The sequence below is a fragment of the Miscanthus floridulus genome, unplaced genomic scaffold (genome assembly GCF_019320115.1).
Source record: "Miscanthus floridulus cultivar M001 unplaced genomic scaffold, ASM1932011v1 os_1001_1, whole genome shotgun sequence".
In the NCBI taxonomy this organism is placed as follows: domain Eukaryota; kingdom Viridiplantae; phylum Streptophyta; class Magnoliopsida; order Poales; family Poaceae; genus Miscanthus; species Miscanthus floridulus.
In genome coordinates this window covers 48987-74553 of record NW_027097454.1, presented here as the reverse complement: position 1 = coordinate 74553, position 25567 = coordinate 48987, and the positions used below count along the sequence as shown (strand labels likewise).

Genomic DNA, 25567 nt, shown 5'->3' with positions numbered 1-25567 from the left:
CCACTGATGGGGACATCCATCGTCCTCACACACGGACAACTAAGGCGGGGGGATGGCGACGAACAGGAATGCAGAGATTTGTTCTAGGCACACAAAGGACTCCTTACGTGGCATGGCAAGGAAGCTATGGAAGCCGGGGTGTGTGTGGGGTGGGGTGGGGGGATAGTTGTGCTCATCACACGCGACACGATGAGCTGCCAGTGTTGAGCGGTTGGCACGCGTCAGACGCAGAAACGATCTGAGTGTTCGGCTGGCTGGCTGGTTGGCTTATTTTCCTAGCTGGAGCAGTGTTTTTCTCTCACAACATTCTATCATAAACAGTGTTTTTCAGTATGAACAGTAAAAAAATTCAGTCCTGCCTAACACTCCCGATATGGAGGCAGAAGAGGTAGTGAGGCACGGATGGTGGCAGATTCCATACACTGTAAGGATGTTAATATTTAGTCGGGTTAAGGTGAACATTTGCAGTTCTTGTAACAGCGATACCACTCTGCCAACTTATTCCCCACCTGTGCTCTCTGAAAAGATAATTTTAGAGGCATGCTACTCATAAGTCATAACACTAGCAACCAACGCATTTATTTTCCTAACAATGTTGTGAGGTTGTATTGGGTTGTTGCTCAATGAGTTGACGCGTATTGATAACTTTTTATTAGATAACAACATCATCGTCGTCGGAGAAAAACCACAATTTAGCATCACAAAACGAACGAAAAGAATTTACATAGCAAAGAAGCCTACCAACCGAATCCTAAAAATAAAAGCGTATCCAAAGAACACCCATTATCGCGCGCGGCTGGTCAGCTGGGCTAGTTCCCAGCCGCAGCGGCTGCAGCTGGCTTTTCACCCATTATCGCTACATTGTTTTGCAAGAACGTATTCAAAATATTAGCAGTATGCAAGAAGGACATCTCTTTGTTGTCGTATTCTCCATGTACGGCGCGCTTTCGATAATCCAGTCACCACCAACACCAAAGTTTGTTTTTCGCTGGGGATGAAACCAAGGAATTATATATAGTTGTCTATTTGGAGGCCTGCTGCAGCTCCTTGCTCTCTGGTCTCTGGTCTCTGGTCTCTGGTCTCTGCTCTCTGCTCTCTGCTCACTCTCTGGTCTCTGGTTTCTGCTCTCTGCTCACTCTCTGGTCTCTGCTCTCTGCTCTCTGCTCTCTGCTCTCTGCTCCTTGCTTATATGCTATATATAAACAGGACAGAGGGTAAAGGCTAAAGCAGGGCAAAGTGCACTTGAGCAGCATTTCAGCAATGGCTGAGTATCGAGGCGCGGCACCGGCGCGTAATCACCAGCAGCCGGGGCAGCCGGCCAACGTCCTCCTCGTCCCCGACCCGGACCGCCGCAACCAGCAGCAGCTCTGCCTCGACGCCGGGCGCGCGCTCCTGCTTTGCGGCGCGCTCGTCATCACCATCCCAACCGCATTTGATTTTGCTCCCGCCAACGCCAACGCCAACAGCCCTGCTGCGGCCAACACCACACTTGCTGCGTTCATCGGCTTCCTCTTGTGGATCCTCGGCGCGTGCCTGTGCCTGCTGGCGCTCACGCCCGCGGTTCCGTGGGCCGTAAGGGCCGGCGCGGCCGTGGCCAGCGCTGTGCTCAGGTGTCTCTCTCCCCTCCCGTGGCCGTGAACTAGTACTAGCGCGCGTACCCGGGCGCATGCCAACCGTGCCGTTACGTTGATGAATAAGGCGTGCTTTACCAGTAACCGTGTGTGAAATGCATGTACTGATTTGCTGTGGGAAGTATGTGCCTGCAGAATCCAAAGGAAAGTGGTGCTTGGATGATATACGGATATAGAAGATCAATAGTGATGTTTCGTGTAATCGTGTTTGCATAACAAAAAAAAAATACTGTCCGTCAGCTGCGTTTTTGCAAAAATAACCGTGATGGCAGTGAGTGTTTGAGCTGCTGCACTAATATGTGGGCAGTCGTAGCCTAAGCGGGGGCCCTGGAAAGCCCATCACGCAACTGGTTCCAGTCAGGCTGTGGCCTGCGGGGCAGGGCGGGAGGACCGCGGGCCGCGGACTCCGCGACGGGCCGACGGCCTCTCGCTCACGTGTGATTCCATTGCCGTGAGCCGTGGTGGCGTCACCTAGACCCTCCGTTCCCCCACTATAAAGTCCACCTCCGGCCTCAGATTTCTCCAACCGGGTCTCCGTCAATCCCAAATTCCCAATCGCGAAGTCGCCGCCGCGAAAGCCAACGAAGCAAGGATCGCCCCTCCCGATCGTCTCGTCAAGGTATGCCCCCCTTCGATTCGTCCCCCTTCTCTCTCGATTTGTGGGGTCGTGTATGGCCGAATCCCCATTGCGCCTTCCGTACGAAGATCCTTATTAATCGCTCGCATGGTCTGTGATGTCCGATCCTTACTTTTAGTTAATTCTTTCATGCTGAGTTCGGTTTTTGGCATGTTGCCGTGCTTATAGGCCGTGGTGTTTCTGTTCTGGAACGAAATCCTATATATATCATAGACGTAGGGTTCGATTCAAAAGATCGATGGATGTATTATCTCAAAACTAAGAGGGTCAAATCATTCCTATCTTGATGCCTCGGACGTAATCCTGCATATACCATAGAATTATGTTTGAATTCAGTAGATTGATTGGTGTATCATCTAAATTATGGCGAAATCATTACTATAGTAATAGTGTTACCTCAGAACACAGTCCTGTATATGTCAATCAGCTTTCAGTTCAGTTCGATAGATTAATTAGTGTGTTGTCAGTATCAAAGTTAATAAGTTTATAAACCATGCCTGTCATAGCGTCATGTTGCCTCTGATACAGTCCTGTAGGTATGGTTTGGTTCAAATTCAGTTCGTTGATTAGAGTATGCTCAAAATTAAGATGTTTATTACGTAAAAAAAGATGGTTGTTACTTAAAGAAAATCAAGATGGTTGTTACTCTAAACACAGTCCTGTGTATGTCAATCAGGTTTCAGTTTCAGTTCGATAGATTAATTAGTGTATTATCAATATCAAAGTTAAGAAGTTTAAACCATGCCTGTCATATAGATTAATTGGTGTATCATCTAAATTATGGCTAAGTCATTACTATATAGTTTTACCTCAAAACACAGTCATGTGTATGTCAATCGGGTTTCACCGTTTCAGTTTCAGTTTCAGTTCGATAGATTAATTAGTGTAGTATCAATATCAATATCAAAGCTAAAAAGTTTAAACCATGCCTGTCATAGTGTCATGTTGCCTCTGACACAAATCCTGTAGGTATACTTTGGTTTAAATTCAATTCGTTGATTAGCATATGCTCAAAATGAAGATGGTTACAAAAAAATTAAGATGGTTAAATAAAATTAAGGTGGTTAAATCTTGCCTTCCATCTTCCTTGCCTATTTTACCTTAGATTGGTCTGTTTCTGATCACCTTAGTCCTTAGTCAGAAGGATATGTATAAATTTTGGGAAGTACTGCTAAACTTATTTCTTGTTGATACACTGACCCCTTTCATATTATAAATGTTGAATCCTGTCTCTATATTCTCTGCTTGTGTATATTGAGTTGTCATGCTAAATTAGCAATGTAACTAGCACATTGGCAGTTGGTATGCATGAGGTGTTGTTTCATCTAATTCGTGGTTCAGATGTTTATGTTCTTTGTTTGCTGTTACCTCTGTTTCATAGTAGAGATTTGAATCGCTCTCGTCGAAGCACTAGGTTTTTCTGTGCCTATCTCTTTAAGGTAGCTTACCATGTGATTTTTGTCTCTGCAGATGCAGATCTTTGTGAAGACCCTCACTGGCAAGACCATCACCCTCGAGGTTGAGTCCTCGGACACAATTGACAATGTCAAGGCAAAGATCCAGGACAAGGAGGGAATCCCACCGGATCAGCAACGTCTGATCTTTGCTGGCAAGCAGCTCGAGGATGGGCGGACGCTCGCCGACTATAACATCCAGAAGGAGTCTACCCTCCACCTTGTCCTCAGGCTCAGGGGGTGGCATGCAGATCTTTGTGAAGACCCTGACTGGAAAGACCATCACACTGGAGGTCGAGTCCTCAGACACGATAGACAATGTGAAGGCCAAGATTCAAGACAAGGAGGGCATTCCACCAGACCAGCAGTGCCTCATCTTTGCTGGGAAGCAGCTCGCGGATGGCCGCACCTTGGCTGACTACAACATTCAGAAAGAGTCCACCCTTCACCTTGTGCTCAGGCTAAGGGGAGGCATGCAAATCTTTGTCAAGACTCTGACTGGGAAGACCATCACACTTGAAGTTGAGTCTTCTGATACGATCGATAACGTAAAGGCAAAGATTCAAGACAAGGAGGGCATCCCACCAGACCAGCAGCGCCTCATCTTTGCTGGAAAGCAACTCGAGGATGGCCGCACTCTTGCCGACTACAACATTCAGAAGGAGTCTACCCTCCATTTGGTGCTCCGCCTCCGTGGTGGTATGCAGATTTTTGTGAAGACACTGACTGGCAAGACCATCACCCTGGAGGTCGAGTCTTCTGACACGATCGACAATGTGAAGGCAAAGATCCAGGATAAGGAGGGCATCCCGCCGGATCAGCAGCGCCTGATCTTTGCCGGTAAGCAGCTTGAGGATGGCCGCACATTGGCGGACTACAACATCCAGAAGGAGTCTACACTCCACCTGGTTCTACGTCTCCATGGTGGCTACTAAAGGTCTGGGCGGGGGCTGGGGTACTGAGTTCAGTTTGCCATGTCTGATGTGAGGTCGAGTCTCTTGTGTACAAGTTTCTGCTATGATCGAGTCCCATAGTGTTCCTCAAAACATATGCTGCCTTGCTGTGTAGCAGCTTCATTACTGTAATGTAAACATGGTTGATGGTTTTGTCTTGGCATACATAATTTGTTTCTACCATTTTGCGTTTTATCTGGATCTGCTGATTTCACTGTGTTCATGGATTGTGTGTGTTCTTTATATGCTGAGTGACAAGGGTTATCTGTCATACGACAGGTATCAGTATCACCAGAATTTGTCCTTCAGGTAGTCTGAAATGAACACAAGAGTTCCAATGCACAACCATTTTTCTGTAATAATTGTTCATGAGCAAGCCAGCAGATTGTTTGAGAAACTATGGACGCACATCTGTATTTGAATCTCAGTGGCACTATTTACATGTAAAGAAAATACAGTCTCCTTCAATGAGTAGTGTACTTAGGCTGATTTCCTGTCTTCGCTCTATGTTTCTGAACTTAACATGTTATGTTTGTCTAAAACCTAGTCCTCACGTCCTGCCTGTAATGTAATGCTATATAGTCAGTTATATCGGAATCCCCTTATGTTATTTTTTCCTTTTTGTTTCAGAAGATCTGTATGTTTCTGAACTTCATGTTCTGTTTGTCTAGAACCTGTAGTCCTCAAGTTCTGTCCATAATGTAATGATACAGTCAGTTATCAGATTTCAATATGATCCTTGCAAATTTGTGTAGTGTTTGCTTGTGCCAGTACATCTGCTATTCGCTGCTTCTTGGAAGCTTCTTGTTATCTTGTTTCGGATATTAAGATGGGCGATTTAGAAATGGCTTGGAGGGAAGAGCTTTTCAGATACCTGCAGCTCAAGTATTACTGAACTTTCAAGACTTGCTGAACCTTAAACCTGAAGGTATAAAGTTGCAGTTTTGCAGTTGTTTTTTTAGCTTGTTATCCGATGATCATTTCCACTCTATTTTAACAACAATGCGTATATTTGAAAAGCTCGAAATGATAAAAGATTTAACAATAAAACCTGGAGCACTTGGCAAATCCACAACGCAGCTGCTGCAGACATGCACACTGCAAACATGGTGCTCAATGCAGATAACCAGCTGCAACATCAACAAGGAGGCTCGCAGCGCACACCACATCAACAACCACTGCCCACGCAGTCATGTATGTCAGTTACTAATGCAGGAACAGATTCTAGGGGCCAAACAAATAATCTCCACCTGCCTGCCGTCCTACTCCTACATGGAGCTCGATGCTACACAGATGCATCCCTACTGCCGGACAACAGCGCATCCACAAGAACAGCAGGGATGGGAGTCTTCCTCAACCCAGGCAACACATCATCTACAGCACTTTATGTCCAAGCTAGAATAGCAGGAATCCAGTCGGTGCTTATGGCTGAAGCAGCTGCCCTTTGCCTAGCAGCAAGAGTGGCAAAACAATTGTCTCTATCTTCAGTAAACTTTCTCACTGATAACCAGTCCATGCCAAACTTCTACAATTCAAGAGATCTCTTCAACCCTCCGCACTGGAATATCAAAACATAGACCTCAAGATTTTTGGAGGCTACGCAACAAAAAGATTACACGGTTCACAAAGTTTCACGCCAACTGAATATCACAGCCCATACTTTGGCACACCAGGCGTTTACATCTGCTACTGAAAATACACTTATTCTTGCACTTGTATTATCCACCATACAAACAATCTTAGATGCCCAAATCTGAAGGCAATTCAGAATGTAAATTGAACAACTACTTCAGAGAATAAGCTCTTATCCTAATGAGGTCAAAGGGATTGATCGGAGAAGGTACTTCAGCAAGTGCGCAGTATGGGCATGCAGAGCCAGGCAGAAGCTTGCACTCTAAGCACAAACATAAATGACTCGAGGCATTACCTACATTCTCTAAACAACAAGGACAAGCGGCATCCCTGCGTGGTAATGACCGCGGCAGCTTCGCTAAATCGCACATCGGACAATCATGGCAAATGTCACATGAGCATACGTGATCAAGCACCAGCGTACCTGCTCTTCCTCCGCAGGACGGGTACATGCCTCGTGAGCACTCTGTCTTTGGTATTGCACGGTTTTTTTTATCGGCCGAAAGTCACCGAAATTTCGGTTCTATCCACAGGTCCATAAAATTAGATGCCAGCCAATTTTTTCGGGGTTTTCCTTCTCTCACATAGACGGCCCAAATTCATCCGCGCCACAGTTCCACACTTATAATGTTTTATTTTTGTTTTTATACGTGAACAAGTGATGTTTAATAGCTTAGGAAAAGTTTCAAGTCAAATTCTACAAAAAAAAAATCAAAAATAATTTGTTTTTTTTAATTTGGTCTGATATTTCTGATATATCTTGTTTATCCTATTTATCGTTGACCTCCGATAAATTTTTATTTTTGATAAAAAAAACCTTGATTGCAGCTAGGAGGCAAAAGGGACACAAGTCTGTACTCTTGGAGCAGCGCATGCACTTGCGGAGGTGGCGGGGTGCCACAGTGCCGCTGTTCATGTGGCAGCGCGGACAGGATCGGCCTGGCTGGAGAAGCGGCCGCCGCTCGAGCTGGGGCTCGGGGTCGGTCTGCAGCTGGGGCTGCTGCCGGCGCTGGACTGGGGCTCGAGCTTGAAGGCCTCCTGTCATCCGGAGGCTCCTGGCGACGGCTTCCATTCGCGGAGCGGCCGCCTTGATAGCCTCATTAATCATTATGAGCAGCGACGCGAAGAAAGGCTGGCATCTCTCCTCCCACAGCGGCTAGAGCTGTTCTTCCTCTATATCGTAGAGGTCGATAAGCCGGCGCTCCTTCTGACGGCTTCCATTCCCTCTCTCTGTAGTCTGTACCACCGGCTGCAAGAACCGAGCAAAACTGTTGGGCTGGCCATCATCGAAGAACAAAGAACAAGAACCATCATCAAAGAACAAAGAACAAGAACAGGTGATCTAACGAGTACCGGACCCAAACGCTTAGTCGCATACCTCTTACAGACCCCTTCTGAAGCGCTCCCGGGCGAACCTGACCGCCGCTGCCCGCAGACCCTGAAATGCCTGCAACCCAATGTTATGTCTGAAATCAAGATCCGACAAGCATAAACCATAGAGGAAGAACAGCGCGCACAATTCCCCCCCGTGGCCGTGAACTAGTACTAGCGCGCGTAGCCGGGCGCACGCCAACGGTCAGCCTGTACGGTTGGCTGGTTCGTATCGTTGCTGGTTTGTGAAGAAGTACTACTGGTTGGTTTGTGTGAGAGAAAAATACTGTTCCAACTAGAAATTTACGATCGTTTACGACGAGCCATAGCCAACCGTGCCGTTACGTTGATGAATAAGGCGTGCTTTACCAGTAACCGTGTGTGAAATGCATGTGCGATAGAGTACTGATTTGCTGTGGGAAGTATGTGCCTGCAGAATCCAAAGAAAAGTGGTGCTTGGATGATATACGGATATAGAAGATCAATAGTGATGTTTCGTGTAATCGTGTTTGCATAACAAAAAAAAATACTGTCTGTCAGCTGTGTTTTTGCAAAAATAACCGTGATGGCAGTGAGTGTTTGAGCTGCTGCACTAATATGTGGGCAGTCGTAGCCTAAGCGGGGGCCCTGGAAAGCCCATCACGCAACTGGTTCCAGTCAGGCTGTGGCATGCGGGGCAGGGCGGGCGGACCGCGGACTCCGCGACGGGCCGACGGCCTGATTCCATTGCCGTGAGCCGTGGCGTCACCTAGACCCTCCGTTCCCCCACTATAAAGTCCACCTCCGGCCCCAGATTCTCCGTCAATCCCAAATTCCCAATCGCGAAGTCACCGCACCGCCGCCGCGGAAGCCAACGAAGCAAGGATCGCCCCTCCCGATCGTCTCGTCAAGGTATGCCCCCCCTTCGATTCGTCCCCCTTCTCTCTCGATTTGTAGGGTCGTGTATGGCCGAATCCCCATTGCGCCTTCCGTACGAAGATCCTTATTAATTGCTCGCATGGTCTGTGATGTCCGATCCTTACTTTTAGTTAATTCTTTCATGCTGAGTTCGGTTTTTGGCATGTTGCCGTGCTTATAGGCCGTGGTGTTTCTGTTCTGGAACGAAATCCTATATATATCATAGACTTAGGGTTCGATTCAAAAGATCGATGGATGTATTATCTCAAAACTAAGAGGGTCAAATCATTCCTATCTTGATGCCTCGAACGTAATCCTGCATATACCATAGAATTATGTTTGAATTCAGTAGATTGATTGGTGTATCATCTAAATTATGGCGAAATCATTACTATAGTAATAGTGTTACCTCAGAACACAGTCCTGTATATGTCAATCAGCTTTCAGTTCAGTTCGATAGATTAATTAGTGTGTTGGCAGTATCAAAGTTAATAAGTTTATAAACCATGCCTGTCATAGCGTCATGTTGCCTCTGATACAGTCCTGTTGGTATGGTTTGGTTCAAATTCAGTTCGTTGATTAGAGTATGCTCAAAATTAAGATGTTTATTACGTAAAAAAAAGATGGTTGTTACTTAAAGAAAATCAAGATGGTTGTTACTCTAAACACAGTCCTGTGTATGTCAACCAGGTTTCAGTTTCAGTTCGATAGATTAATTAGTGTATTATCAATATCAAAGTTAAGAAGTTTAAACCATGCCTGTCATATAGATTAATTGGTGTATCATCTAAATTATGGCTAAGTCATTACTATATAGTTTTACCTCAAAACACAGTCATGTGTATGTCAATCGGGTTTCACCGTTTCAGTTTCAGTTCGATAGATTAATTAGTGTAGTATCAATATCAATATCAAAGCTAAAAAGTTTAAACCATTGCCTGTCATAGTGTCATGTTGCCTCTGACACAAATCCTGTAGGTATACTTTGGTTTAAATTCAATTCGTTGATTAGCATATGCTCAAAATGAAGATGGTTACAAAAAAAAAGATGGTTAAATAAAATTAAGATGGTTAAATCTTGCCTTCCATCTTCCCTGCCTATTTTACCTTAGATTGGTCTGTTTCTGATCACCTTAGTCCTTAGTCAGAAGGATATGTATAAATTTTGGGAAGTACTGCTAAACTTATTTCTTGTTGATACACTGACCCCTTTCATATAATAAATGTTGAATCCTGTCTCTATATTCTCTGCTTGTGTATGTTGAGTTGTCATGCTAAATTAGCAATGTAACTAGCACATTGGCAGTTGGTATGCATGAGGTGTTGTTTCATCTAATTCGTGGTTCAGATGTTTGTGTTCTTTGTTTGCTGTTACCTCTGTTTCATAGTAGAGATTTGAATCACTCTCATCGAAGCACTAGGTTTTTCTGTGCCTATCTCTTTAAGGTAGCTTACCATGGGATTTTTGTCTGTGCAGATGCAGATCTTTGTGAAGACCCTCACTGGCAAGACCATCACCCTCGAGGTTGAGTCCTCGGACACAATTGACAATGTCAAGGCAAAGATCCAGGACAAGGAGGGAATCCCACCGGATCAGCAACGTCTGATCTTTGCTGGCAAGCAGCTCGAGGATGGGCGGACGCTCGCCGACTATAACATCCAGAAGGAGTCTACCCTCCACCTTGTCCTCAGGCTCAGGGGTGGCATGCAGATCTTTGTGAAGACCCTGACTGGAAAGACCATCACGCTAGAGGTCGAGTCCTCAGACACGATAGACAATGTGAAGGCCAAGATTCAAGACAAGGAGGGCATTCCACCAGACCAGCAGCGCCTCATCTTTGCTGGGAAGCAGCTCGAGGATGGCCGCACCTTGGCTGACTACAACATTCAGAAAGAGTCCACCCTTCACCTTGTGCTCAGGCTAAGGGGAGGCATGCAAATCTTTGTCAAGACTCTGACTGGGAAGACCATCACACTTGAAGTTGAGTCTTCTGATACGGTCGATAACGTAAAGGCAAAGATTCAAGACAAGGAGGGCATCCCACCAGACCAGCAGCGCCTCATCTTTGCTGGAAAGCAACTCGAGGATGGCCGCACTCTTGCCGACTACAACATTCAGAAGGAGTCCACCCTCCACTTGGTGCTCCGCCTCCGTGGTGGTATGCAGATCTTTGTGAAGACACTGACTGGCAAGACCATCACCCTGGAGGTCGAGTCGTCTGACACGATCGACAACGTGAAGGCAAAGATCCAGGATAAGGAGGGCATCCCGCCGGACCAGCAGCGCCTGATCTTTGCTGGTAAGCAGCTTGAGGATGGCCGCACATTGGCAGACTACAACATCCAGAAGGAGTCTACACTCCACCTGGTTCTACGTCTCCGTGGTGGCTACTAAAGGTCTGGGCGGGGGCTGGGGTACTGAGTTCAGTTTGCCATGTCTGATGTGAGGTCGAGTCTCTTGTGTCCAAGTTTCTGCTATGATCGAGTCCCATAGTGTTCCTCAAAACATATGCTGCCTTGCTGTGTAGCAGCTTCATTACTGTAATGTAAACATGGTTGATGGTTTTGTCTTGGCGTACATAATTTGTTTCTATCATTTTGCGTTTTATCTGGATCAGCTGATTTCACTGTGTTCATGGATTGTGTGTGTTCTTTATATGCTGAGTGACAAGGGTTATCTGTCATACGACAGGTATCAGTATCACCAGAATTGTCCTTCAGGTAGTCTGAAATGAACACAAGAGTTCCAATGCACAATCATTTTTCTGTAATAATTGTTCATGAGCAAGCCAGCAGATTGTTTGAGAAACTATGGACGCACATCTGTATTTGAATCTCAGTGGCACTATTTACATGTAAAGAAAATACAGTCTCCTTCAATGAGTAGTGTACTTAGGCTGATTTCCTGTCTTCGCTCTATGTTTCTGAACTTAACATGTTATGTTTGTCTAAAACCTAGTCCTCACGTCCTGCCTGTAATGTAATGCTATATAGTCAGTTATATCGGAATCCCCTTATGTTATTTTTTCCTTTTTGTTTCAGAAGATCTGTATGTTTCTGAACTTCATGTTCTGTTTGTCTAGAACCTATAGTCCTCAAGTTCTGTCCATAATGTAATGATACAGTCAGTTATCAGATTTCAATATGATCCTTGCAAATTTGTGTAGTGTTTGCTTGTGCCAGTACATCTGCTATTCGCTGCTTCTTGGAAGCTTCTTGTTATCTTGTTTCGGATATTAAGATGGGCGATTTAGAAATGGCTTGGAGGGAAGAGCTTTTCAGATACCTGCAGCTCAAGTATTACTGAACTTTCAAGACTTGCTGAACCTTAAACCTGAAGGTATAAAGTTGCAGTTATGCAGTTGTTTTTTTAGCTTGTTATCCGATGATCATTTCCACTCTATTTTAACAACAATGCGTATATTTGGAAAGCTCGAAATGATAAAAGATTTTACAATAAAACCTGGAGCACTTGGCAAATCCACAACGCAGCTGCTGCAGACATGCACACTGCAAACATGGTGCTCAATGCAGATAACCAGCTGCAACATCAACAAGGAGACTCGCAGCGCACACCACATCAACAACCACTGCCCACGCAGTCATGTATGTCAGTTACTAACGCAGGAACAGATTCTAGGGGCCAAACAAATAATCTCCACCTGCCTGCCGTCCTACATGGAGCTCGATGCTACACAGATGCATCCCTACTGCCGGACAACAGCGCATCCACAAGAACAGCAGGGCTGGGAGTCTTCCTCCTCAATCCAGGCAACACATCATCTACAGCACTTTATGTCCAAGCTACAATAGCAGGAATCCAGTCGGTGCTTATGGCTGAAGCAGCTGCCCTTTGCCTAGCAGCAAGAGTGGCAAAACAATTGTCTCTATCTTCAGTAAACTTTCTCACTGATAACCAGTCCATGCCAAACTTCTACAATTCAAGAGATCTCTTCAACCCTCCGCACTAGAATATCAAAACATAGACCTCAAGATTTTTGGAGGCTACGCAACAAAAAGATTACACGGTTCACAAAGTTTCACGCCAACTGAATATCACAGCCCATACTTTGGCACACCAGGCTTTTACATCTGCTACTGAAAATACACTTATTCTTGCACTTGTATTATCCACCATACAAACAATCTTAGATGCCCAAATCTGGAGGCAGTTCAGAATGTAAATTGAACAACTACTTCAGAGAATAAGCTCTTATCCTAATGAGGTCAAAGGGATTGATCGGAGAAGGTACTTCAGCAAGTGTGCAGTATGGGCATTCAGAGCCAGGCAGAAGCTTGCACTCTAAGCACAAACATAAATGACTCGAGGCATTACCTACATTCTCTAAACAACAAGGACAAGCGGAATCCCTGCGTGGTAATGGCCGCGGCAGCTTCGCTAAATCGCACATCGCACAATCATGGCAAATGTCACATGAGCATACGTGATCAAGCACCAGCGTACCTGCTCTTCCTCCGCAGGACGGGCACATGCCTCGTGAGCATTCGGTCTTTGGTATTGCAGCAGGGTTTTTTTTTATCGGCCGAAAGTCACCGAAATTTTCGTTCTATCCACAGGGTCCATAAAATTAGATACCAGCCAATTTTTTTGAAATTTTCTTTCTCCCACACAGACGGCCCAAATTCACCCTGCCACAGTCCCGCACTTATAATGTTTTATTCTTATTTTTATATGTGAACAAGTGATGTTTAATAGCTTAAGAAGAGTTTCAAGTCAATTTCTACAAATTATTTTCAAAAATAATTTGATTTTTTTTAATTTCATCCGATATTTTCTGATATATCCTGTTTATCCTATTTATCCATGACCTCCGATAAAATTTTATTTCCGATAAAAAAAACCTTGATTGCAGCTAGGAAGCAAAAGGGACACAAGTCTGTACTCTTGGAGCAGCGCATGCACTTGCGGAGGTAGCGGGGTCATCATCCGCTGGCGCTGTCATCACCGCCTTGCGCCCCGGTCCTCCTCGCCGGCGCCGCCGTGTTCCCGGCACTCGAGGCCTCGTTAGCCTCGGGGGTGTGATCACCCACGTCGCGAACGCCTTTGAGGCCTCTCACGAGAGGAGGGAACCGACGGGGTGGTCGAAGTCGAGAACCTTCTTTTGCTGCAACGAGAGACGGAGGGAGGAGGACCAAGTGCAAATTCTGGGGCAATTTAATTTATTGCCACTCTTACGGTTGCCACTCCTCCAGTTGCCAGCGTTAAAAGTGCTCCTACATATTTGCCACTGCATGCAATTCGCCTCCTACGGATTTGCCATTTTCGCCGACGTGTCGTGGCAGATAGACTCGCCAGCGTGGAAGGCAGCCTGGGAACCCTATTTGGGCGTGGCAAATGACCATATTGCCCATCCTCCACCTCACGTTCTTTTCTGGGCCAGGCAAAGGACCGATCCCGGACCGAGAAGCCACCGACTCTACTCCAACTCACGCAGCGCCCTCTCCCTGAACCTCATGGCGGCGGCGGCAGACAAGCAGGAGGCGCCGGCGACCTCCCCGTCGGCGTAGCCAGGCTAGCCTCGGGCCGGGTCACCACCCCCACTCCGGCTCCCGCCTCCATCCTCCTCTCCCCCATTTTTCTTCTAGCCGCGGCGGCGGTCAAGGCAGTGGCGGCGGTCAAGTCAGCGGCGGCGGCCAGGAAGGGGGCGTGGCGGCGGCCACTTCCCCGGCCACAGCCGACGTACTATCCCCATTCTTCGACGCACGACGAGCAGTAGGTACGAATCGTACTCCCCTGAACACCATTTCGCCCAAATATGCTGAACCTAGGGTTTCAATCTTATTTTTGTTATATCCAATGTAGTCACACTGCGGTTATTGTTGATTCGTATGCATTAAGATGAAGGGGACTGGCTGCCCTCCTTGGTAAGTTCGAGCTTGCATGTGCTGTAGATTTTGGGATCCAACAGTCCTTTCTTCTACATTTTTTTAATGTGCTTATGGTTCTGTCCAGGATTGATCCTGGAAATGCTTTTAGAATCCATGTTTGTGTTAATAAATACACAGCCACTGGTGATTATGATGACAGTGTGGAAATGGTTCAGCAAGAGCATGATGTGTGGTTTGATCTTAGCACCTAGTGCTCCCTGTCTAAGTTTGTGGAAGAAATGAGGACAAACATCATTTGGGGTAGGGATCAGCAGTTATTTGTTTGGGGTGTGGACAAAGACAGTGGGACAGAGTGGAAGGTTACTACTGACGAGCAGTTCATGGAGATGATAGAGGCCAGATGGGATGAGAAGGAAATGGATGTGAACTGTGAGGTGCTTGACAGGGATAAGGAATCATCCAGACAGCCTAGATGGGATGCAGGAAAGGCAAATGTGCCAAATGAGCATAGTGTTCATTCCACATCCGGTGTAACAGCAGAGCAAGCTAATGCTCAGGCTAATGTTGAATGCACTGATGATGCTTGTAGCAATCCAGACCATACTAACTTAGATGATCGTGGAATTGATTGGTCAGCTTACACTATATTACAAGAGGAAGAATTAGATGGGGATGCCACTGTCTTAGTAGATGAGGACAAAATATATGAAGCCATGGGCTTCAAAGCTACAGATGATCTTGTAGATGGTGGTGATGGTCCAGCCGAGATACCTGTGCCAGTCATTTCTCCTGAGTTTCAAGCAGAGATGGATGCAACAGGAAGAGGACCAAGAAGACAGCAACAAAGCCTGGAAGGAAGAAGCAAAAAACTATTGAAGATTCAGCAGAAGTGGGAGAGGAAACACCAAGAGCCAAGAGGGCAGCAGCAAGGGAGGCAAAGGCGGCGGCAGAAGTAGCAGGAGCAGCAAGAGAGGCAATAGCACAGCCGCCATGTTTGGCTCTTGTCCCAGTAGCAGCATCAATGGAGGCAGCCCCACCATGCCAGAGGTTTGTTGCCACCATTGACTTGACAAAAAACCATAAATACAAATCTAACTATTTGTTCAATGTAGGAGGTTGGACTTGGAGGAACCGGTGCCATTGGAGATAGTACCAGCAGCTGCTCCAAAGAAAATGACACCAAGGAAGAAAACAACTAGCATCCAAGGTGAAGAAATCCACACCAACAAAGGCTGCCAACTAAGGCTTCTGTGTTGAATATTTTGCATGCGTTTTCTTTTCTAGATGGACCTGTTATGTATGGACATGTATAACTAATAGCTATCATGTGCCACTACTTTAACGAAACTATCCAGTCATGGATCAAGGACCTATTTTGTATGGCCATGTACCACTAATGGTTGTCATGTGCCACTGCTGTAAGAACTAATGTCAATGACCGTGGACCTTTTATGTATGGATCTATGCATGTTGTTGATCAGTTATGTATGTTGTTATGGTAATTTGTGGCAGTTTGAGCTTCCATTTTTCAGCATATATGCACCATGTTCCGGCATGTATTTTTCACCATGTTCCATATACATGTTCCATCAGTAGTACACAGGAGGAGTGGGGGTGAGAGAAGCTACGAGAGTGCTGTGGGGTGCCTCTGACCCAACCGGGACCAGCCTGGGAACAAAAGAAAAGGGCGAGGGGCAGGAAGGTCATTTGCCAGGCCCAAACAGGCCTCCCAGGCTGCCTTCCACGCTGGCGAGTTCATCTGGCACGACACGTCGGCGAAAATGGCAAATCCGTAGGAGACGAATTGCATGCAGTGGCAAATATGTAGGAACACTTTTAACACTGGCAACTAGAGGAGTGACAACCGTAAGAGTGGCAATAAATTAAATTGCCCCAAATTCTGAAGCTTATATTATAGTCGGCTGGCTGGGTTCTGATCTTGGCCTCCTTATTGGGCCGTTTCTGGCCTTTGGTGTGGATTTGGTGCCGCAAACGGTTCAGAGCTATGTGAGCAGGGGGCTGCGGACCCAGTTGTTTGTTGCGCTCGGTAACTAGGAACCCAGTTGCTTGTTGCGCTCGGTAACTGTTCGACGCTATATCGATGTGGCTGCGGACCACGTTCGTCCCGAGGCGTGTGGCAGCGTAGTATAGGAGAGAGAAGCAGATGGCTGGTCGTCGGTCGAGGCGTGGTTGGCGGCCAGTTCGCGCTCTGAGCGGCACGGCGGCCTAGCTAGCTTTTCGGACGATGGCGGTGCACGCAAGAGGGCTAAGCAACTGGGTTGGGTACTAGGGAATGGCCTTGATTGCAGTAACGGGCGTGGGTGCGCCGTGCTCGCGTGGTGACTCGGGGCGAGGCCAGCACGCGCGTCAGTGTGCGTGTCCCGGTGTCCGTGCGTCGCAGACCCTAAGCGAAACACGACCGGACGCGTGAATTGGCGAGGGCCGCGATTGGTGTTGGTGGTGGCCACTGGCCACACCCTTTGCGTGGGCGGCGGGCGCGAGTGCCCGAGTGAAGCCATGACGGTGGCCGGTGGTTGGTGCTGACGTGTGTGGCTCGGGGCTGCACGGCGAAGCCTCGGCATACAGCGCTCCCCCACCCTCGGCGCCCTTGGTCGCGGTGCGGACGACGATGGGGAGGAAGGCGTGTTCCCTCCGACGTCTTGTCGGGGCACGGCGAGGACAACCTACAGACGGGGACGGGAGGTTCCACCGGACTCGTGGAAGGGGCCTTGTGCACCTTGCTCGTGGGGAGCGTCGAGGAACAGGGGCCGATGCCGCCGTTGTCCCGCGCGTCGTGCGTCGCACGGCATGGCGCGGCATGGTGGAGCCGTGTGGTGGAGGGTAAAGAAGAGGCGGCACGCTGAGCAATGGCCGAGCGGCAGCGAACAGGGTGGACGCGATCGCTCTTCGGCGGGGTTGGTCTCGCCAAGCGGTCAGCGCGGGCGCCGGGCGGTGGATAAGAGCTTCGGCCGCTTGGCTTGGCTGCTTTTTCTGCCGTTGGGGGAGCCTTGTGCTGTTGTGCAGACCGTGGGAGCCTGTGCAGCGAGGGAGAGAAGGATCCGAGAGGAGAGCTGCGGGCCCGGCAGAGCAGGTGCGGGGCGGATGCATCCTCGCCACGCCGGGGAGACGGGCAGGCGGCAGACGGAAAGCTGCACGCGCTGGGACGGTAGCGTTGGCGCGCGAGGTGGAAGACGGTCGCGCGAGCTGGCACGCCAGCAGGTCACACCTCTGCAGATCCTGTAACTGTTTAGACTAGAGTACAATTAAAATTATCAAAAAAAAAGGTAATCTCACATTTGTCTGCAGAAACCGACTTATCTGTAGATCCTGTAACTTACTTCACAAACGGTGAATAGGTTGCCAAGAAACAGCGTTGTAATGCTTGTGCATTTCATTAGTAACTTGGACCCGGTACAGATTGCTGGTTTTCATCTTCTATCATGATGCCTTCAACAATCGAGTACATGCCTAGCGAGTTCGGCCAGATTCACTACTGCAGATCCAACTTTTGTTTCTAGTTGCCTGGAAACTGAACATCTTCCAGACGACTGAGACTGAACGCGCTGGGTGTGTTAGAGGTGCTGCACCCTGCAGCGGCCTTAGAAAAGAGCTCATGGGGCCGAAGCAGTGGTGGACAGCGGTTGGCCTAGGGTGGGGCAGGGGAGGCATAGGTACGGCCCCGCGACGCCGGGTTAGCGCGACAGGGGATAGCGGAGCTAGAAGCAGTGGTCGGGAGGTCGCCGTGGACGGGCAGGCCAGTGGGAGGCAGGAGCGAGCGTTGCAGCCTCGAGCGCTCATGTTCAAGATCCAACAATCCTGGTTTGTCGCCGGTATGAAAAGAAAAAAGACAAGCACCTCATGTATAGTGTTTCCCTATTTTTCTTTTCTTCTTTCTTCCAGATGGAATATACCCTTTTTCATTAAAAGCAGAATTTTTAAGGATGACAAAAGCTTTATTGCAGTTTTTATTAGATGGAGAAATAAAAAGAAAGAAAATTCGTCTAGTTTTTGAATGAAAACCAAGCCTAAAAAACACGTAACCAGGAGAGTGTGCCACTCATCCCACACATCTTCGGTACAACGACCAAACAATTACAACTAATAACTTTAAGCCACTACTTACTCAACCTTGAGCCAACTTAACTTGGTCAAAACAATCCAACTAGCAACTCAACTCACTGACATATAACAACAACTAATGCAACTCAAAACATTTCAACCTAGGAACCAACTGTCAAACCAACTTACTCGGATAAACCAACACCGAGCACAACTAACAAACTCGATGTGTTGCCGAGCACCACCACCAACATAACTTCGAGCACCATCCTGGCTAGACGACAGACTGTAGCAGCGAAACAACGGAGCCGGAAGAGCCTAGCAACACCTTCAGGAAGGAAACAACGCTAAAGGCACCGATGATGCTAGCCCACAGTGGGAATGTTTTCATTTGCAAATCCTAGCACAGTAGGAGGAGATGTCCGAAAAGGACGTCTCTAATGAGGAAGCAGCGTGCGTAGACACTGTGGTCTGAGCTTTCGCCCTGAGCCCCCTACAAAGGATGGTTGTCCCAAAGGAAAGCACTGATGATGGCATACGGGCATCCCTGCTGATACTGGATACCACCACGTGCACCGCGGTTGCCCCACCACATGCGTAGCAACGGGAATATGTCCTTGGCTCCCCCAAGGATACAGGAAGGGAGATGAAGGGGTGGCCACAGTGTCATAGTGCTAACCCACCGCCACGAGAAGCTACAACACGAAGGCCGACCACCACCCGGGGAGGACCGGCAATGTGCCGGAGACTCGAGCCAGCCACACAATTGCATCCACCACTAACGAGGGAACGTCAGATTCAACGGATCCAACCATGGACCTAGCAAAACTAGCCATGCATCTTGTGGATCTGACCACCCCGAAACCAACAAGGCCACTACCACTGAAACAAGGAGCATATACTAGCGACCACCAAAACGAGGAAGCGAAAGAACACAACATGTGAAGGGAGAAGGAAGCCTCACCGTTGCCGTCATTGTTAGAGCTCGGGACCTTGGAAGCCGGCTCCGGCGGCGACGAGATGCGAGGGCACGTGAGGGGAGGGCGATGGCTCAAGCATCTCGGGTCCCGAGCTGCCAGAGAGGATGACGCAAGCTTCGATAGTCATTAAGAATGAAAATCAAGAACAAAGTTCAATGGTATCGACTTAGGTTATGTATAAAAGGCTTTACATCCACGCTTGACTCATGTGAACATCAGATCTAACCACTCACAACCAATTGCACCATGGAGCATCATGATGGTACTAACTAGCATACATCACAGATCTTAGATGGAGCCATGCAAAGATAAACAAAAACAAAAGATATTTCATCCATTTCAAATATGTTCAAGGTAGATTGTGATGGTGTCTACCTTGGAGAGATATGAAATGGATGAAATATCTTTTGTTTTTTGTTTGTCTTTGCAAGGCTTCATCTAAGAACTGTGATCTATGTTGGTTAATACCATCATGATGCTCTGTGGTCCAGGTGGTTGTGAGTGGTTAGGTCTGATGTTCATATGAGTCAAGTGTGGATGTAAATCCTTTTATACGTCCCTTAAGTCGATACCCTTGAACTTTGTTCTTGATTTCCGTTCTTAATGATTGTCGATGCTCACATCCTCTCTCGAGCAGCTCGGGTGGACGTGAGATGCCTGCACCATCGCCCTCCGATAACGTGTCCTTGCGTCTTGTCACCGCCAGAGCCAGCTGGCTTGGGGTTTCAGGTAGTGGTGATGACAGCGATGGTGAGGATTCCTTTCCTCTTCCCCTATTGTGCTCTTTGCATCCTCATTTTGGTGGTCACCAATCCTTGCTCTTGGTTTTAGTGGTGGTGGCCTTGTGGCTCTAGGGTGGTCAGATCCACGAGATACATGGCTAGATCCGCTAGGTCCATGGTCTGATCTGTCGGTTCCGCAGTCGAATTCGGCGTCCCCTCATTGGTGGTGGCTGCATCTGCGTGGCTGTGTAGCCTGTGCTTCGGGTCATGCTTGTCCTCTACAACTAGGGGTTGAGACGGCCATGGGGACTCTGCTTGGCGGGCTTGGGTCTTTGGTGCGTCGCTTGTCCTCCTCGGGGCGGTGGCCGGTCTTCAGTCTGTAGCTTCTCAATGCAGTGGGTCAGCACTACGACACAGTGGCCACCACCCTCACCTCCCTGCTTCCCGTCTCCTTGTTGGATATGTCCTTTTAGTTTCTCTTCTCTTACGATGGTGGGATTTGTAGGTGAAAACCTTTCCATAGTGGGCTAGCATCGTCGGCCTGCTTTAGCGTCATTTCCTTTCTGAGGGTGTTGCTAGGCTCTTCCAACTCCGCTGTTTCGCTCCTACTGTGTGTCGTCTAGACATGGAGGTGTTCCAACTTGTGTTGATGGTGGTGCTTGGTAGCACATTGAAGTTTTTAGTTGTGCTCGGTGTTGGTTTGTCTGACTAAGTTGTTTTGCCAATTGGTTTTGGGTTGAGATGTTCTGAGTTGCTTTAGTTGTTAGCTAGATGTCAGTGGAGTTGAGTTGCTAGTTGGGTCGTTTTAACTTTTAATCATGTTGGCTCAAGGTTGAGTAAGTAATGGCATGAAGTTGTTAGTTGTTTGGTCGTTGTTCTAGAGTTGTGTGGGAGGAGTGGCACACTCTTCTAGTTGTATGTTTTTTGGGCATAGTTTTTCACTTAAAAATTTTGAGGAGATTTTTTTTTCTCCGTCAAATACAAATCTCGGCTAAGATTTTTGCCGTTTTTTGAAAAAGAATCTGCTTTTCATGGAAAAGGGTACATTCCGGTTCGGAAGAAAGAAAAGAAAAGAAAATGGATCCGGAGTGGTGAATCTGGCCGAACTCGCTAGGCGTAAGAGGCAGGAAGAAGTAGGGGAGTTGGCCTTGTCTCCGCCCCTGATGCGGTGTGCCGTGTGCCTCTTCAGGAGCGCGAAGCAATGCGCAGCTCTGAGAACCCCGCCGACTCCGAGAAGAATTCGAGTCCGATGACGGTCGTTCAGAGGTAATTCGAGCCAACCGACGCGTTGCATAAAAGCCCCCATCCGTGGTTTGCCAAAACTCGCCCCGCGAGACCGCGACTCCACAACTCCACCTGCCCAGCCCAGACACGCATCTGTGATTTGCGTCGAACGAATCGAATCTCGTCAAAAGCCCTCGCCGCCACGGCCATGGCGACGACGTTGGATTTTGCATCGCCTGGCCCGGTGACCAGGAGCTACCGGCTCGTGGTACATCACTACGGGTTCATGAAGGAGCAGTGCCGCAATGGGCAGCCGATCGAGTTTCCCCCTTTCAAGGCTGGGGATTGCTCCTGGTGCATCTACTACTACCCCAACGGCCGCTCCACCTCCAGCGCAGACTACATCTCAATCTTCATTGCCGGCGCTGGCGGCAGAGCAGTCACCGACGAACCTGTCAAGGCACGAGTTAGTTTCACTTTGCTCGATGGTGCTGGGGAACCCGTGCCTGGTCACTCCTGCTCAGGCGTATGGGAGTACTCTAAACTAGACTGGTACGGCTGCGATCTTTTCATCCACAAGGAGTCTTTGGAGGCGTCGGAGTATCTCGTCGACGACCGCCTCACTATCGAGTGCGTCGTCTCCGTCGAAAGGGCGTACGACTTGCAGCAGCGTCTCTCGTTGGATCCCGACGTCACGTTCCAAGTCGGCGGAGAGGCGTTCAGCGTCCACAGGTGTGTTCTTGCTGCCAAGTCGCCGGTGTTGGAGGCGGAGCTCGCAAGAGAGAGCACCTTGGCAGCAGGGGCTTGCTGCATACACATCGACGATATGCTGCCTCAGGTGTTCAAGAGCGTGCTACATTTTGTGTACACAGATTCGTTGCCGGAGATGACGACGGGGCCAGAAGAAGAGTCGATCATGGCTGAGCATTTGCTGGTAGCCGCGGACAGGTTCGACATGCAGGAGCTCAAGCTGATTTGCGAGGAGATACTGAGCAGTGACATCAATGTGAATACTATCACGAAGACATTGGGACTGGCTGTACAACACCACTGCCATATGCTTAGGGACGCCTGCATTGAGTTTCTTGGAGATCCTCCTGTACTCGAGGCGGTCATGGCGACCGACCATGACATACTCGAGCTTGTGGCTAAAAATTGCCCTATGCTTTTGAAGGAGATGTGGGCGTATGAGGATGACCCAATGCAAGATGAGTTGGCCATGTGCTTTTGAGGAATTTGCTGGCAGAAATATCTCGTAAACTACTATGTGCGTTTGCTTACAAAATTAAAAAGTGGTCTGCTGGACGGGTGAGCTTACAAAGAAGTGAGCTTTAATTTCTGAGGAATGTATTAAGTTGGAGATCGTCAGATCGAGACCTCACTATAAGTATTAGGGTTCTTGGTGATATATGTATCTGTAAAGTTCTGTATCCTTTCCCTTGAGTGGTGGAATTCTTCAGACGACGGGTGCAAGAAAATAATCTTTTTTATTTTCTAATGTCATGTGCAATTATTTCTCATTTAGTTATCAATAACTTCACAATTTATTATTATTGAGTAATCATCATGTTATTTTGTATGTTGCAAACACTGTTGGAACAACCCAGCCTATGTATAAAATAACAAATTAGCACAAAGTGCACAGAAAAAAATTAGTGTCTCGAAGCCATCAATAATTGCCAGTAATAAGCAGAATGATACTGAGCGTTTGCTGGCAGCCGCGGATAGGTTCGACATGCAGGAGCTCAAGCTGATTTGCGAGGAGATACTGAGCAGTGACATCAACGTGAATACTGTCACGAAGAAATTGAGACTGGCTGTACAGCACCAGTGCCATACGCTTAGGGATGCCTGCATTGAGTTCCTTGGAGATCCTCCTGTACTCGAGGCGGTCATGGCGACCGATCATGACATACTCGAGCTTGTGGCTAAAAATTGCCCTATGCTTTTGAAGGAGATGTGGGCGTATGAGGATGACCCAATGCAAGATGAGTTGGCCATGTGCTTCTGAGGAATTTGCTGGCAGAAATCTCTCGTAATACGTTTGCTTGCAAATTTAAGAAGTGGGCTTGCTGGCCTGGTGATGACTGATCAACCAATTCAACTACGTTTGCTTACAAAGAAGTGAGCTTTTGAGGAATGTATTAACCTGGAGATCGAGACCTCACTCCAAGTATTACAGTTCTTGTTGTTATATGTATGTGTAGTTCTGTGTCCCCAATACGAAATAGCATGTGCGATGCCCTCTCCTCTGTTTTTTTCTTTCACTCGTATCCCTTGAGTGGCGGGATTCTTCAGACAACGGGTGCGAAAAATAATGTTTTTATTTTCTAATAATGTCATGTGCTGTTATTTTTCATTTAGTCATCTATAATAAGACTTAAGAATTTATTATTGAGTAATCATCATGTTATTTTTGTATATTGCAAGTATTGATGGTGAGGCCCCTTTGGTAGCCAATATAGGCACGTCACAAGATATAATTTCCTTTGAAAATAGAACATTGTGTGCAGGAGTGCACAAAAAAAAAACTCAGTGAAGAGCTAAAAAACAACCTCAAAACTGCAACTTTATACCTTCAGGTTTTGGGTTCAGCAAGTCTTGAAAGTTCACTAATACTTGGGCTGCAGTTATCTGACAACAGGATGACTAACACCTGGATATCCGGCCCGAGGACCCATCCGGACGCAGCTCGGGGCCATCCGATTCGAGGAACAGGAGCTGTCCAATCTTAGTGTAAAACAAAAGAAACAAGCGCACCTATCCCTCCCCCGCATAACGGAACAGAAGGAGTGTGCGCCCGCATGTACTTGTGGCGGCCCGTCCCCCGTCGCGCCGACATCCCACGGGGGCGGCACCCGCCTGCGCCTCTGGTTAGGATGCCCAGCCGGCGCCGAGAGAAGGTGGAGACACCGAGGCGAGGCAGCCGAAGGCGAGGAGGGAGCGAGATGCAACACCTGATCTACTTTTGAAACATCTAGATGCAATACTTGCAACATACATATCAAGACAGACGAAACACATGAAACATGCATCTGAAACACTCACCTCAAAACCATTGTAAAACACACCTAACATCCAGATAAAAAATTTGCAACATACGTATGAAACATACGCAACATCCAAAATAATACACTTGCAACATACGTCTGAAAAAATAGAACATTGAGAGCAGAAGCTTGCAACATACGTATACAATCATTGCAATATATGCAACACTCCGATCTACTTTTGCAACATCCTTATGAAACATTTGTAACATGTCTATGAAACATCTAAAACACCTGAAACATTATAGCACCCGGTTTTAAGGACAAAACCAGATATACACCATATGTGAGTCCAGGAAGTTAAATCTCATATATAGCTACAAATAAAGATAATATCAATAGACAATACTTAATATATAACATACTTAGTATAAAGGATATAACCTTAGATAGCAAACAACGGAAAAACAACTCCGATTTTTGGGTAAAGACTCTAATTCCACAGGGACAACTGACTGGTTGATCACAAGTCTAATTCCTCCAAACTCTAGCAATCTGGTACCCATCCGGGATTTTTTCAAAGATTTAAAAAGTAAAGCAAGCATAAATACATGTCGTACTCAATAAATATAACATAGGGTTCAAGAGGCTGACACTGGTTAACTGCGATTAGCTTTTAATGGTCACAATTTTAGCATAGGAGTAGCACAAGTTTATCATAAGCCCATATAAACACATGATCAGGTAAACATAAATAATGAATAGCATAAACAATAATCATTAGTGAGCATCTTTATCATCAGTATCATCTGTGTTCATCATCTATTCGGTAAATGTTCCAAGGCCGCTCGTGACCATGAGCACGGCTGATATACTAGTTTTACACTCTGCAGAGGTTGTACACTTTTACTGTGAGTCGTGATTTACCGTTTCGCCCGAGGTAATCAGCCTCTTGACCCACTACCAAGTAAGGTCGGCAGGGTTCACTATGAAGCCATTTAAAGGTTCATCTAACAAGTTAGGGCCATTAGATTCACTCGGTAAACAGATGTAGAGCCCTCCTTCCTGATGGCACAATGACGCGTAGCCTATACATAAGGGGACAGAGGCCACACTATACCCGATTCGACAAGCCAATCTTACGCCAATAAAGGTAACCACTAACAA

At 47.3% G+C, this 25567-nt stretch overlaps 1 protein-coding gene and 1 pseudogene across 1 annotated transcript; both read left to right on the top strand.

Moving 5' to 3' along the window:
* The first annotated feature begins 2161 nt into the window (after positions 1 to 2161).
* Positions 2162 to 11189, top strand: LOC136533579 (polyubiquitin-like; annotated as a pseudogene).
* Positions 11190 to 21618: 10429 nt separating this feature from the next.
* LOC136533577 (BTB/POZ and MATH domain-containing protein 2-like) lies at positions 21619 to 22641 on the top strand. Its single transcript, XM_066526136.1, has one exon. The coding sequence runs from the start codon at positions 21619 to 21621 to the stop codon at positions 22639 to 22641; it is 1023 nt and encodes a 340-aa protein (XP_066382233.1).
* Positions 22642 to 25567: the final 2926 nt, after the last annotated feature.